The sequence below is a fragment of the Muntiacus reevesi genome, chromosome 4 (assembly GCF_963930625.1).
Source record: "Muntiacus reevesi chromosome 4, mMunRee1.1, whole genome shotgun sequence".
Classification (NCBI taxonomy): Eukaryota; Metazoa; Chordata; class Mammalia; order Artiodactyla; family Cervidae; genus Muntiacus; species Muntiacus reevesi.
The window spans coordinates 146,246,883-146,261,009 of NC_089252.1; the positions used below are offsets into that span (position 1 = coordinate 146,246,883).

General features: G+C 56.2%; 1 protein-coding gene across 5 annotated transcripts in view; it reads left to right on the forward strand.

The window, feature by feature from the left end:
• The window catches only part of NCKAP5L (NCK associated protein 5 like), a 35,311-nt gene that overhangs the window by 15,130 nt on the left and 6,054 nt on the right, over window positions 1-14,127 (forward strand). The window contains exons 1-8 of one of the 5 annotated variants that reach the window (XM_065934460.1): window positions 940-1,090; window positions 3,572-3,633; window positions 4,722-4,880; window positions 5,545-5,613; window positions 5,717-5,755; window positions 6,471-6,590; window positions 9,646-9,759; window positions 10,840-13,466. In XM_065934460.1, coding sequence (XP_065790532.1) covers window positions 1,012-1,090; window positions 3,572-3,633; window positions 4,722-4,880; window positions 5,545-5,613; window positions 5,717-5,755; window positions 6,471-6,590; window positions 9,646-9,759; window positions 10,840-13,466 — 3,269 coding nt within the window. In that variant the 5' untranslated portion in view covers window positions 940-1,011. Of the gene's footprint in view, window positions 1-939; window positions 1,091-3,571; window positions 3,634-4,721; window positions 4,881-5,544; window positions 5,614-5,716; window positions 5,756-6,470; window positions 6,591-9,645; window positions 9,760-10,839; window positions 13,467-14,127 lie in introns of those variants that run through there. The other 4 variants (XM_065934462.1, XM_065934461.1, XM_065934464.1 and 1 more) reach the window with 4 other exon arrangements.

Consider the following 14,127-nt stretch of genomic DNA (forward strand, 5'->3'; position numbering starts at 1 on the left):
GCCCTGAGTGAGGGGTGGGGGAGACCAGTGGGAATCCTTGGGGCTGAGAGATGCTTTAGGCCAGAGGAAGAAGCCACTCTCAGACTAGGAATGCCCCGGGGCCTCAGTCCTCGTTTTTTGTGTTTTTTTTTCCCCCTACCCTCAGCCCAGGGCAGATCTTGTCTAGAAAGGAGTGTTGCTGTGGATGAAGAAGTTGCTGTTTACAAGTAGGCTCCTGGGTGTGACGGGGATTCCAGAAAGCAGCTGGGGGATGGGGGGAGCAGAGGGGGAAACGCTTGAACGCTTGTATTACACGGACGATTCTGTTATTAAAGCCAACTCCATCTCTGCCTTCCCACAGCTGCCCGCCCCTCCCCCACCTCCTGGCCCCTGGCTTTTTCCCTAGAGGACTCTGGGGGGAACAGCTGGTCAGTGAGGGGCTCATCAGGGCCCGGAGGCCTTGGCTAAGGGCCAGGGTGAGGGAGCCTAGAGGACCGGCTCGCTGCCATCTCTCTGACCCCTTCTTCCCAAGCCTGGACTCTGAGATTACAGAGGGGTCTTCTTGCCTGTGCCCTGGCTGGAGAGGGGTTGGGAGCTGCAGGCTCCCCCTCCTTGATCTGGCTGCATGAAAGGCCAGGACGGTCTTTTTGGGGGGTTGCCCAACTTGTCTGACCAGGCTGAAGAGATGAGGGACCACCCAGGTTCCCTCAGTCATTGGGCTGCACCTGCCCCTTCCCTGGGTTACCCAGAGAACCCCTGAGCAGCTGTTCCCCCTTCGCTGTCTCCTCTGAAGGAGGGCCAGAGAGGCCCTGCTCTTCCTCTCCCTCCCTCCCCTCTGCACTGAGGTCACCTCCCTCTGAATCAGGCCTTTGTGGAGGGCGGGGTTGCCCGTTGGCAGTTCTGGCGGGAGAGCCTCCCCATTCAAGTTCAAGCTCCCACGCGCTGCAGCTCCATCCCTACCCAGCTGGGCCTGCGTCCTGTGTTCCAGACCCACAGCGGACACCCAGGATATGTTGTGGGGCCCCCAGAGGAATGCTTGAAAGCAGGGCCATCCCGAAAAACCCAGGCCAGGGGTTTTCCTGGGCTCCAGGTGGGGCTGAGTACAGAAGCTGTGAGTAGCAGTTGTGGGCCTGAGGGTGGACGAGGGTGCTGGGCCCGGGGGAGGGGACCCCATTGACCCTGCAGGGACAGCCACTGGGGAACTGACCTGGATTGTCTGTTTTTGTTTTTGTTTTCCTCAAGAGATTTGGGTAGAAACCTCAGGCTCTGAAGGGCCAAATTCCTAATTGGGCTCAGTTTGGGAGCTAGAGGTGGTATTGTTGCTCTGGATCGTAATTTTCCCCAGAGGAGGCTAAAGATGCAAGAAGTTTTCAGTCTAGAGGTCTTGAGCCCAGACTCACAGCACGCACCTCCCCAGCGCCAAGTTTAAATGCAGGCCTCTTCCGAGTGACTCAACAATCCGGGCTGACAGCTTCCTGCCCTCATCTTGTGGCCATGCAGACGCACAGAAGGCCCAGCGTCCGGAGTTGGCCAGACCACTTGGGCTGAGGGCAGAGAACTTCTCCCCAAAGTGGGGCTGAGTCACAGCCCGCCTTCAGCCGACGTGTCTGGAGCCTCTCCCAGGCCCTGCTCGGACCCAGACACTGACGCCCTTGACAAGCTGTTGTGCTCCAGTGGCTTATCCCTTGGAAGGTCTCCCCCAGGTCACAGTAGGACTCAGGCCTCCCTGCTTTGGGATTCCCGGGGGCTCTGATCCAAGGGTGGTGGTGATTGTCTTGGTGGGTCCCCACCCTCCTCAACACATACACAGGCCTCATGCCTGACCTGGATGCTTTTTCATTCATTTGTTTATTTATTTTAGCAAAAGATACCCTCCTAAACCACCTTCACCCTTAGTTTGGTTTCTGTGGTTGTATGAAGAAAACAAAGACTGAAGGTTTCTACCGCTTTATCTTTCCCTTTTGTGGCCTCCGGACACAGCCCTGTTCATCCCACTCCCCTCCTTCATCCTCCTGTTTTTTTCTCACCCTCCCAAGCACTCCCTTCACTGCCCCTGCCACTCTATCTCTGGAGGTGTCCACTGGGGACGTAAGTGATGAGGAGGTCGAGGAGATGCTAGTGACCTGTGGGGACAGGCCTCTCCTGGAGCAGGGGGAGCCCCTGCCTGGCAAGAGGATGGTGGCCTAGGGATGAGTGACGCGGGGTGGGCTGGAACTGGTCCTCCGAGGCCTGTTTTGGTTTTAACCCCTGTTTGTGTATGTGGGAAGGAGGCTTTTTCCTGAATTTTTTTCATTTCTTTTGAGGTCTGTCCATTTCTAAATATAGCAAGCGTGATAATGTTATGAGCAAACAAAGTTATAACTCAATACATTTTTATGATGTTAAAATAACAAAGGACTTTAGATTGTGGTGGAGTGTCAAAAATAAGCATTGAACAGTTTTTCCTTTTTCTCTCGTTTTCAGAAGCCCCCTTCCCATTGTTGTGCACATGCTTGTTTTTTTCTCCCTCCCCACTCCACCCCCACCCAGAAAGAAGCCTTCTCCCCTTCTCTCCCTTTCTCTTTTTAGAGTATCAGGTAGAAGAGAGTGAGGGCTGGAAGGCTGCCAGGAAAGGGGTCGGAAAGGAGGAAGCCCCTACAGGCAGAGCAGAGGGGCAACACTTCATATCTCAGGAGCCCCTCCTTTAAAGACCCCCAGGGAGAGAGACCTGGGACTTAGGGTCTGCTTACAGGTGAACTGCTAGAGTGAAAAGCCTTCATTTGTGGAAGTCCATGCAAGACTCTCTACATACATTATGTCACTTCCTGCTCCAACAACCCTTTGGACTAGGTATTCTTATCCCCATGTGAGGGGTGAGGAAACTGATTTTGCTGAGTCAGCTTCTAACCCAGGTCTGTCTGACTGCAAAGCTCTGGGAACACTGAGATTAAGTGCACGGAGCACAGAGGACATGGATGTACAGAGAGGCTGTGTAGGAGGGGGCCCAGGCCTGCCCACTGTGCTCTGTGAACCAGCCAGATGGTGTGAGCAGCATCCTTTGTCTCTGGAGCTTGCTTCAGAGCAGGCTGGCACCTCCCCCCATCACCCTCCTTACAAGGTCGAAAGGAGAATCAGATGTGATCCATGACCCAGGACAACATGCCAACATTCAGGATGCACTCCAAGGATGCAGGTGTAGCTCCCTTTGCCTCGGTTTCCTCATCTCAAATATGTGTCAGTAATAGCACTTGACCCCCTTTGTGGTCGTGAGGATGAAAGAAGATGACGTATGCTGGGGAAGGGCTGGGTTGCTGTTCGTTCCCCTCTGGCTGCGAGCTGGGGCCATTTGTGCTGCCTCTTTCCTCTGCCTGGAATGCTTTTCCCATTCCAGGATTTCATCTACCCGTTCATGCAGTTAGGTCTCTGCCTCGCTGTCACCTTCAGCGCCTTCAGTTCGTTGGCTTATCTCTGGTACCACTGCTGGTCCCAGTAGAATGGAAGCTTCATACAGGCAGGATTTTCTCTGGTTTGTTTATTCCTCTGGTCCAGGATGCCAGGCAGCAGGAAGCCAATAAATGCACGGCTGACCCTGTCTCCCTTTGTGTCTCCACAGGCAAGGTGACCATTCTGGCTGCGTGCGTGAGTGTGCCAGCCTGGGTGAGGAGGCAGAGACAGGTGAGGGGCTTTGGAAACTGGGAATGCTAGTGGTGGGGACGAGGAGGGCTGGGCTGGGCGAGGCAGCCTCTGTGCCCCACAGGGGAGGGAGGAAGGAGCGTTCAGATGCCTGGTAGGTGAGCTGCTGCGGGCTCCTCTTCCTTGGTCCAAAAGCGCTAAGCCCTTTTTGTGGGAGCTTCATTGGGTCAGGGAGGCAAGTAGTTGGTAGTAGACTGGGGACCCCTACCCTTTTGCATCAGGAAGGGTTTCCCATCTACTAGGAATTTCGACAGTATTTGTGCAGAGGAAGGAAAGGAGTACTTTCCTCTAGCTGAAAAATTGAAACTCAAATGGAAGATGAAGACTAGTCAAGGAAAGCCAGTCATTATGGCAACAGTTTGGAGTAGGGTGGGATCAGGAATCACATAATGTGATACAGGTCAGAAACCTGGCTCGGTTATGTTCAGGCAATGACAGATGAGTCTGTTTAGCCATCAGTCGGGCTCTTCCACACCAGGTATCACATCGGGTATCTAGTCAGTGAAATGAGGACAGTGTCCCTGCCCTCGCAGAGTTGACAGTCTGGGGGGACACTTACAGAGCTGAGTAAGAGGAGTACCTAACTCAGCCTTGGAGTGGGAGCCCTGGAAAATGAGTAGGAAGGAGCTGGAAAAGTGGAAGGGGGATGGGTATCAAGAGACGGAGGCAAAGGGCCCAGCGTGCACAGAGGCTGGTCGGCTGGGGCCTTGCCAGAAGCAGGGAGGCTTGGAGGCCTTCAGGCCACCTCCCACTCTGCCAGGAAGATACAGAGTGTCAGTTTGAGACCAACCTCAGCGGAGAATTCAGGTTTCTTGGCTCCTGGCCAGTGTCTGTGTACAATCTGTAAGAGGGCAAGGGCAGTCATAAGAGTTTATAAAAACAGTGGTCTCTGTTCTTGAGATGGAAGAGCTTGTCTCTGTGTCTGTCCCATGAGCAGGAATCTGAGCCTGACCTCGAGTTGTTACAGTGTCCAAGGCACAGGGGTCACACCGATGCCAACTCCGGGAATACTGACAAGTTCTGTCTCTGTCCTCCTCCTCCTCCGCTCACCTCCCTGTGCCCGGGAGTAGCCTGCCGGGGCTTCTCTCACTTATCCCCAGGGCCTGATGTCGGAGGCCATGGACCAGTCGGCCAGGAGCCCTGGAAACCTGAACCCAGGAGAAGGTGGTGATGGCAGCACAGAACCAGGCACCTGCCAGGAACTCCTGCACCGGCTGCGGGAGCTGGAGGTGGGGCACGGGGCGGGCCGGCCGGAGCCCTGAGGGCTTGGGTGGGTTTGGAGGTGCAGGGCAACCTTCCTCTCAGCCTGCTTTTCCAGGCTGGAGCAGAGCTGAATGTTTCTTTAGCAGAGCCCCTCTGAGACGCCACTTCCTTACTCTTAGCTCTCCAGCCTTCATGCCAGCTCAGGACAAGAGGCGTGCACAAGAGTGGGGCTGTACTAACCCCCTGATATCTCCCTTTACCCCACTTCCATGCCCCGGCTGTAGGAAAGGGTTGGCCACAGAGGCCACAGAAGGAAGAGTCTCAGACACTGAGGGACAAGGGCATGGATCCATGATCTAGGCTTTTTACCACGTTCCTAAGACCCTGCCCTCCTCCCTCCAGCCTCCTCTGCCTTCTCCCCAGGGAAATAAGGGTAACTTTTAGCACCTCCTGGCCACTGTATCTCCCCAGCCCCTCCAGCCTCATGGACTGAAGTCGGGGTACAAAGGACCAGCCATCTCAGCTCTGCCTCCTGGATACCCTGGGTCTCAAAGCCCTCACCCCTGACAGAATCACCCCAGAGCCAAGAACTGGGGCAGGGAGAGAGCTACTGGACTCCTTGCCTCTCCTTCCCCTGCCCTGGGGAAGAATGATCGCTTAGCCTCCCATTTACTCTTCTCCTCCCTGCAGGCAGAGAACTCAGCACTCGCCCAAGCCAACGAAAATCAGCGGGAGACCTACGAGCGCTGTCTGGACGAGGTGGGTGGACTGATAACCACGTGTGGGGAGCATAGCTTGTCAGCTCCACACAGAGACTCAGTCAGCTGACAGCTTTTCCTCAGCTCTGCCTTTCTCTCCCCAGGTTGCCAACCACGTGGTGCAGGCACTGCTAAACCAAAAGGTAAAAGGCCACAGGAGACATTCATACCCCCTGACCTGAGCCCAGATGCCCTGGGAGGAGGCCCTGGGGACAGCAGGGGAGGTCCTTCCTGGGGACCCCTGAGCCTGCTTAGCTAGGGGATCAAGGAAGGTGGAAATGGCCTCTTGGTTCTCCAACAGAGTCCCCTTTCTCTGTCTTGGACAGTCCATACTGTTTGACCTGGAACCAGGGCCACACTAGGTAAGGCCAGGTCTCCAAGCGATAGTAACATTGATTTGGGCTTGAATCCTTCCATTATCCAGGCCCCAGCTAGTTTCTCCAGATCACTCTAGCCCTGATAGCAGTGTTGATGTTGTGAGCATAAGGTGACATCTAAATATTGCCTCAAGTACTGTGGGTAATTTCTTGACATGTGGGCTACTCTGACCCCCAAGTCTTCCTCTGCCTTACATGAGCCCTTCTTCGATGTGTGGTTTCTAAGAGGCAGAGGATTGGCTCCAGAGATGAGAAAGCTGCCAAAGGGAATGGAATTACTTCCGACCAGGAGTGGTAAACTTTTTACCATCCCCAGAAGATGCGAGAGCCATGAATATAGGCAGGCTCAACTCCTTCATAGGAGGTTGCAAGAGAAGCGCATGCCCAGCAGGAGTGCCTACTGCTCTGATGAAGCGACTGTGCTCACGCCACTCTCCCTCTCCCCACCGCCTTGCCTTCTTCTGCCTCCTGGGGGCGGCAGGACCTGCGAGAGGAGTGCATCAAGCTGAAGAAGAGGGTGTTTGACCTGGAACGGCAGAACCAGATGCTGAGCGCCCTGTTTCAGCAGAAGCTCCAGCTGACAGCAGGCTCTCTCCCTCAGGTGGGCACATGCAATTCCCCCTCCTTCCTCACATCTCATCCTCCTAACTCCCAACTCAGCCCTGTCGTCATCATCACCCCCTCTTCTCCCAAACACCTACAGAAGCAGGTTGTCAGCCATTGGCCTCCATTCTGCATGCTGTGGCCTTCCAGGGCAGGCCCACCTCCCCTGATAGATCTGCGCCTTAGGTGAAGGGAAACTTCCTAAGACTCCTCAAGCTTTGCTGTCCCCCACCTCCCAGGTGCTGCCCACCCAGCCAGTTGGTGTCCCTTCTTGTTGACAGAGAGAATCCTGGCTTCCTCCGCCCTGAGTAGAGAGATGGGTGGATGCTGAAAATGCAGTCATTTCAAGCTAGCTCCCGCGAGGCCCTTTTGGCCACTGCCTTTCCTCTTCTTGGCCAGGGGCAGGGGTGGGGCCGGGTATAAGGAACCCAGGGCTTGGTGTCATGGAGAGGTTAGGGAAGGCCCTTCAGCCGGATGACTGCGCACGCCCGGCTGCATCTGCCCACCCCCTGGCCCCGTCTTGGCCACAGACACTCATCCCTGCTTCCAGCCCTGATACCTGCCCTATCCCGGGAGAAGCAGGAGGCTAGTGGTAGTGAACCCTGGGCTCAGTTAACATGTAACATGGGGTCCACTCTGTCTGGAAGCCCCGATGTGGTGTGCCTGTGGGGAATCAGGAGCAACTCCACGTATCCAAGGTGCACAGTGGGTTCTGAGGTCAGCCAGCACACCCCCAGCCCACCCTGACTTGACAGGAAGAGAAACACCTTGTGTAAGTTTGTGTCTAAATTTATATGTCTGGGATACAAACCAGGCAGCCCTTGGCCCCCCAGACCCTGAGCAGGATGCCCTCAGCTCCCTGGGAAGCCTGACCCCTGGCAGATTCATCCCCAGGCCGGTGCAGACATGGGTAACTGGGCCGCAGTGACTCTGCCGCTTCCTGTCTCCTGTGCTGGCCCTGTCATGGGCTGACCTGGAGGTCAGACCACACCGGCCAAGTCCACCCTGTCCACACTCTTCTCAGTGACTGACGATAACAGAGGCGTAGATCATCCTGAAATCGTTTGTTTTTAGCAAATGAATTCTGGGATTCGAGTTGGAGATTTTTTAATGAATTTTGGGGTTTGGGACCATAGATTTATCTTCCCCAGAAGTAACATGACATAATGGAAAGAGCACGAACCTTGGCCTCAGATAAACTTGGGTTGGGTCCCTAACTTAGCTAATTCTTAACTGTGTGACCTTGGGTAGATTATTTAACCATACAAATCACAGGTTTTTTTCCTTTATAAATGGGGATAAAAATACCTATATTGCAGGCTGTCGTGAGGGTGAAATGAGATAATATCTAGTGCTTGACCTGTAATAGTCAATGATTAGCAGCTAGTTATCATTATTAATGTTAGTTCCAAATTGTGCTTTGCTAGGATGGAAGCTCCATTGAACGAATGCTAATTAAGCTCTTACTGTAAGCAGTGCCTTTGCCAACACACATGGAATTGGAGAGAGCTGGGGCTTCTGGACCCTAAGGCAGGGCTGCAGAGGGTGACAGTGCTGACCAAAAGCCCAGGGAGGGGGAGAGGCCATCAGAGACAGGCTAAAGAGAGTGCCCTGAGGAGGTGACTGTGCCCTGACGATGGGAGATGTTTACTTTTTTACTCTAGTTTTGTTTTATTCTTATTTTTATTTTTTGACTGCACCATGATGCTTGTAGGATTTTAGTTCCCTGACCAGGGATTGAACCCACACCCTCAGCAGTGAAAGCAGAGTCCTAACCATGGACCACCAGGGAATTCCTGATGGACAGGAGATTTTAAAGAGTACAGACGGGGTCTGGGAGAAGGGGTGCCCTGTGGGAGAACAGAGCAGGGGATCCTAGGGGGCTGTTCAGCCGGACTTGAGCAAAGGTTGTGTAAAGAGGGAGTGAGAGAAAGTTGGGACGGTGTCAGGGAAGAACCGGTAGATCTGGCTGTAATGCCGACCGAAGAGTTCAGACATGTCAGTGGAGGCAGTGGGCTGGCAGAGGAGGCTGTGAGCACAGAGATGCTTTAGACAAAAGAGAGACTGGAAAGCCACGCAGTCAGGTGAGTGAGACTGAAATGCTGAGCAGCTTTCAGGCCAGAGATGTGAGGATGGCACCCCAAAGGAGCTGCTGCAGATGGCTTGGCTGGAGGGGAGGCAGAGACACCACAGAGACAGGACTTAGCTGTGGCGTGCAAGAGGCGGGGGAGAGCGGAGGCCAACTTGTGTCTCATCAAGGTGCCTAAGAGAAGAGGAATGAGAGAGAAGGGATCTGTGATTAAATACAGCTTTGGTAATCCTCCAAGCGGAGGCCATTCAGGGGAGATGGAAGTAGTAACTGCCACCATCTCTATTCCAGGACCCAGTAAACAACGCCGCTTCCGTTAGTCTCAGCCATTCCTCTGGAGGCGGGGTCACAGGTGGTCAGAACAGAAATGGGCCTCGAGGCTCACCCTGTCTGTACTCAGGGAAGGGGCTCCACAGAAAAGCAGAGGATTGGGACTTCCCTGGTGGCCCAGTGGCTAAGACTTCATGCTCTAAATGCAGGGGTTCTGAGTTCGATCCCTGGTCAGGGAACTAGATCCCACATGCTGCAACTAAAGATCCTGCATGCCACAATAAAAATCAAAGATCCTGCCTGCTGCTGCTAAAACCCAGCACAGCCAAATAAATAAATTAAATATTAAAAGAAAAAAGAAAGAAAAGCAGAGGATCTTGGAGGCTCAGCTGACAGCCAGGTTAGGCCTGCCACCGCCCTGCGGCCCCCGGAGCACTACTCTTTCTCCAGAGCCCCTTGCCTGGTCCCACCTCCCCGCCCCACCACCTGAGCTTGCATTTCTTCAGTCTACCTGTGCTAGGGTCTCCCAAGGTACCTCTGACCCAAGTGGTGAAAGCCACACCTTGGGCCAGGAGATGTCACTGAAGGAGCAGGGAAGGATGTTCCCCTGCCCCTGGATGGGAAGCCTCAGCTCCCTGAGGGCACAGGGCCCTGGGCTGACAGCACCTATGCTAACCTCGCCTCTCCCCTGTAGATCCCACTCGCCCCACTCCAGCCGCCATCAGAGCCACCGGCCTCGCCCTCCCTGAGCTCCGCCGAGGGACCAGCCACCTCGCTGCCTCTGGGGCGCTGCGCTGGGCAGAGAGAGGTAGGAGGGCTGGGCTCCATGGTCTGTGGCTCCGCTGGCAGTGGGCTCATCAGCTGGTGCTCCACGACTGTCTCCTAACAAGTCTCAGGGGAAGGACTGCCTCCGGGCACACAGATTCTCATCCAGGCTGGGTGTGAGCCCTCAGCTGTCAGCCTCGTACCAAGAAAAACAGATCCCCACCCCTAACCGCTGGCCTTGAGAGTAAAAGTGTTAGCACTGCAGGCAGACTCAACAGTTAACACTTCTGAGCTCTTAGACTGTGTGCCAGGCATGGTGCCGGACACCTGGATCTCATTTATCTTTTTCCTTCTTGGTCATTTTTGGCATACATTTATAATCCTACACGTATGTATTTATCCAAGTCCAATTCACTCATTCTTTTGTTTACCTGGTTTCATTCATCTTATTTTATGAGATTTAAACACAATCACCATCTTATTTTACAGATGATACAGTGAAGTTTAGAGATTAAATGACTTGCTGAAAGTCTTTTAACTTAGTTAAGCAGTAGACCTGGGTCTTGAACCCGCAGAGTCTGACTCAGGAGCCCAGGTAGTTAACCACTGGACCAGACTGGACCAGGCCTAAGAAGGGGCCAGGGAGAAGCAGGAAAAGGCTCACAGTAGAGTCGTTCCCAGTCTGCTTCTCCACGGGGATCAGCTCAGCAGGACAGCTGTCTGACCTGAGAAGGCCTGGGCTTGCCTAGAGTGACTGATTGAGGACTTGGCCACATCATATCCCCTTCTTGAATCTGTGTTCTTTCCGAAACCTGAAAAAATGGATGGATGTCCTTCTCCTGGGGCAAATAGAGATACCAGCCTTCCTGACACATAGTGGTAGGAAGTAGCACTGGGATAACCAGGAAGGGAGGTAGGTACCCCCCTAAGTGTGCCAGGAAGGACAGCTGGGATAACCAGGACTCAAACTCTTGAGGAAACTTTGCAGCACATTCCAGAAGCCATCAGTTCCTTTTGGGGACACAGGCAAACCAGGCCAGCTCTGTTCCTGACATACTCGGTTATGCCAGCCCAGGTCCCAGGCCTGCACAGGGTTTCCTCCTCATGCCATTTCTCCCCCAAGGTGTGTTGGGAGCAGCAACTGCGGTCAGGAGGCCCAGGACCCCCAGCCGCACCACCCCCAGCACTGGATGCCCTCTCCCCATTCCTTCGAAAGAAAGCGCAGATCCTGGAGGTGCTGAGAGCCCTGGAAGAGACGGACCCCTTGCTTCTGTGCTCACCTGCTACCCCCTGGCAGCCTCCAGGCGAGGGTCCTGGTTCCCCGGAGCCGATCAATGGCGAGCTGTGTGGCCCACCTCAGCCTGAACCCTCTCCCTGGGCCCCCTACCTGCTACTAGGTCCTGGTAGCCTGGGAGGCCTGCTGCACTGGGAGCGCCTCTTAGGGGGCCCAGGGGAGGAGGAGGGTGCTGGGCGGCCCTGGGGCCCTGGTAGGGGCTCCCCACAGGCCCAGGGCACTGGTTCTGGGCCACCCTGTGTGCCAGGCAGTAGCTCTTCCTCCTCTTCTGATGAGGCCGGTGACCCCAATGAGGCCCCCAGCCCGGACACCCTGCTGGGGGCCCTGGCCCGCAAGCAGTTGAACCTGGGCCAGCTCCTTGAAGATACAGAGTCTTACCTACAGGCCTTTTTGGCCGGGGCTGCTTGCCCTCTCAGCGGGGACCACCCGGGTCCCAGGCAGCCACCCTCCCCAGACCAGGGGCCCCCACAACTGTCCAAGTCCAAAGGCCTCCCCAAGTCAGCTTGGGTTGGGGGTACCCCAGAGGCCCACAGGCCGGGCTTTGGTGCTACCTCAGAGGGCCAGGGGTCCCTCCCCTTCCTCAGCATGTTCATGGGTGCAGGGGACACCCCCCTGGGCTCACGGCCTGGCCACCCCCACTCTTCATCTCAGGTGAAAAGCAAGCTCCAAATTGGCCCCCCTTCTCCTGGGGAAGCCCAAGGACCCCTTCTGCCCTCTCCAGCCAGAGGTCTCAAGTTTCTAAAGCTGCCTCCAGCCTCAGAGAAGGTCCCCAGCCCAGGAGGCCCCCAGCTCAGCCCCCAGCTCCCCCGGAATTCCCGAATACCCTGTCGGAACAGTGGCTCAGATGGCAGCCCCTCCCCACTGCTGGCCCGCAGGGGTCTGGGCGGAGGAGAGCTGTCCCCAGAGGGGGCACAGGGCCTGCCTACCAGCCCTTCACCTTGCTCCACGACCCCTGACTCTGCACAGCTCAGACCTCCCCAGCCAGCCTTGTCCGCTACGCTTTCCCCAGGACCCACGGTGTCTCCTTGCTACGAGAACATTCTGGACCTTTCCCGGAACACCTTTAGGGGGCCTTCCCCAGAGCCACCTCCATCTCCTCTGCAGGTGCCCACCTACCCACAACTAACTCTGGAGGTGCCACGGGTCCCTGAGGTCCTCAGAAGCCCTGGCATCCCCTCCAGCCCTTGCCACCCAGAATCCTGCCCCTATGAGGGCACCCAGGAGAAAAGTTCGGACAAGGCAGGCTCCGAGTCTCCCCATCCTGGCCGCAGGGTCCCAGGCAGCTCGTCCAAGAAGCCCAGCCACGGGGCAGGACGGCGACCTGGGGATCCTGGCTACACGCCTCTGCGAGACAGACTGGCAGCCCTGGGGAAACTGAAGACTGGCCCCGAGGGGCCTCAGGGCCCAGAAAAGAATGGGGTGCCAGTCAGACCTGGCACTGAGAAGGCTCGGGGAGCAGGGAAGTCAGGGGAGAGCACTGGAGACACAGCACCCCCTGCTTCCAGGCCCCCTGAGCAGCCAGAGGCCAAGGGGGCCCTGCGGGGGGCAGTGGCCTTAGGCACAAACAGCCTGAAGCAACAGGAATCTGGGCTCCTGGGGGACCCCGGGGCCCGAGTCTACTCTTCCCACTCCATGGGGGCCCGGGTGGACCTGGAGCCTGTCTCACCAAGGAGCTGCCTCACCAAAGTAGAGCTGGCCAAGAGCAGGCTGGCAGGGGCCCTGTGCCCCCAGGTACCCCGCACCCCTGCCAAAGTGCCAACCTCAGCCCCCAGCCTTGGCAAGCCCAATAAGAGCCCCCACAGCAGCCCAACCAAGCTGCCTTCAAAGTCACCCACTAAGGTGGTGCCCCGACCTGTGGTCCCACCGGCCACCAAGGAGCCCCCCAAACCTGACAAGGGGAAGGGCCCACCCTGGGCAGACTGTAGCGGCACCGTGGCCCAGCCCATGTCCCCAGCACCTGGCCCTGCCGACCCAGGCCCAGGCCCTGAGGGGCGGGCCCCACACTCGGCCATTGAGGAGAAGGTGATGAAGGGCATCGAGGAGAATATGCTGCGGCTCCAGGGCCAGGAGCGGGCGCCCGGCACCGAGGCCAAGCATCGGAACACCAGCAGCATCGCCAGCTGGTTTGGCCTTAAGAAGAGCAAGCTGCCAGCATTAAACCGCCGCACAGAGACCACCAAGGGCAAGGAAGGGGCCGGGGGCTCCCCGCTCCGGAAGGAGGTCAAGATGGAAGCCCGGAAGCTGGAGGCTGAGAGTCTCAACATTTCCAAGCTGATGGCTAAGGCGGAAGACCTGCGCCGGGCGCTGGAGGAGGAAAAGGCCTACCTGAGCAGCAGGGCCCGGCCTCGGCCCGGAGGCCCAGCACCAGGGACCAGTGCAGGCCTGGGGCAGGGGCAGGGGCAGCTGGTTGGCATGTACCAGGGTGCAGACACCTTCATGCAGCAGCTTCTCAACAGGTAAGAGCTGGGACTGGCTGACTGGGGATCAGTAGTTGGGGGCACTTTGCCCTCTACAGGCATTCTGGGATTGGGGCTGCCTTTCCTGGGAACTGGGGCTTCCCAGAGGTCAAATGACATGGCACCAAATCTTCTGGGGGTTAATGGCCCAGCCCAGACGAGGGGTCAGGACCTCAAACAAGGAGCTAGGGATTTGTGCCCCAGCTCCCTTCTTTCCTGGCTGTCTGACATTTGGCTTGCTGAGACTCAGTTTCTCATTTGAAAAGAGTTACCAGTCAATGTTTCCCTGAATTGCCTCGAGCCAGGTGAGGCAGCCTGTCTGGGGTCCAGCGTAATTAAAGAATGCTGGTCCCTAGCCATGGGCTAATGCAGGTCTTCTCTCTCCAGGGTTTTATATCCTGTAGAACAAGGAGGGCTCCCTTCCCTTTTGCCTTTTTGCACTTGCCACAGACTCAGCAAAGGGAACTGTGGTTTAGAGAGGGGGTTGCTCTTGGGGTTGCTCTGTCTGGGCTAGGTAAGGCAGAATGTCTGCAGGAATCTGGTTGCAAGCATAGTGTGCTTTGGACAGCAAGTGCACGCAGGGTCAGCTAGAGTAGGCAGGGTGTGTCACATGTGGACCACAATGTAACCATGTCTGTTCTCTACTGGGGGACATTATGAG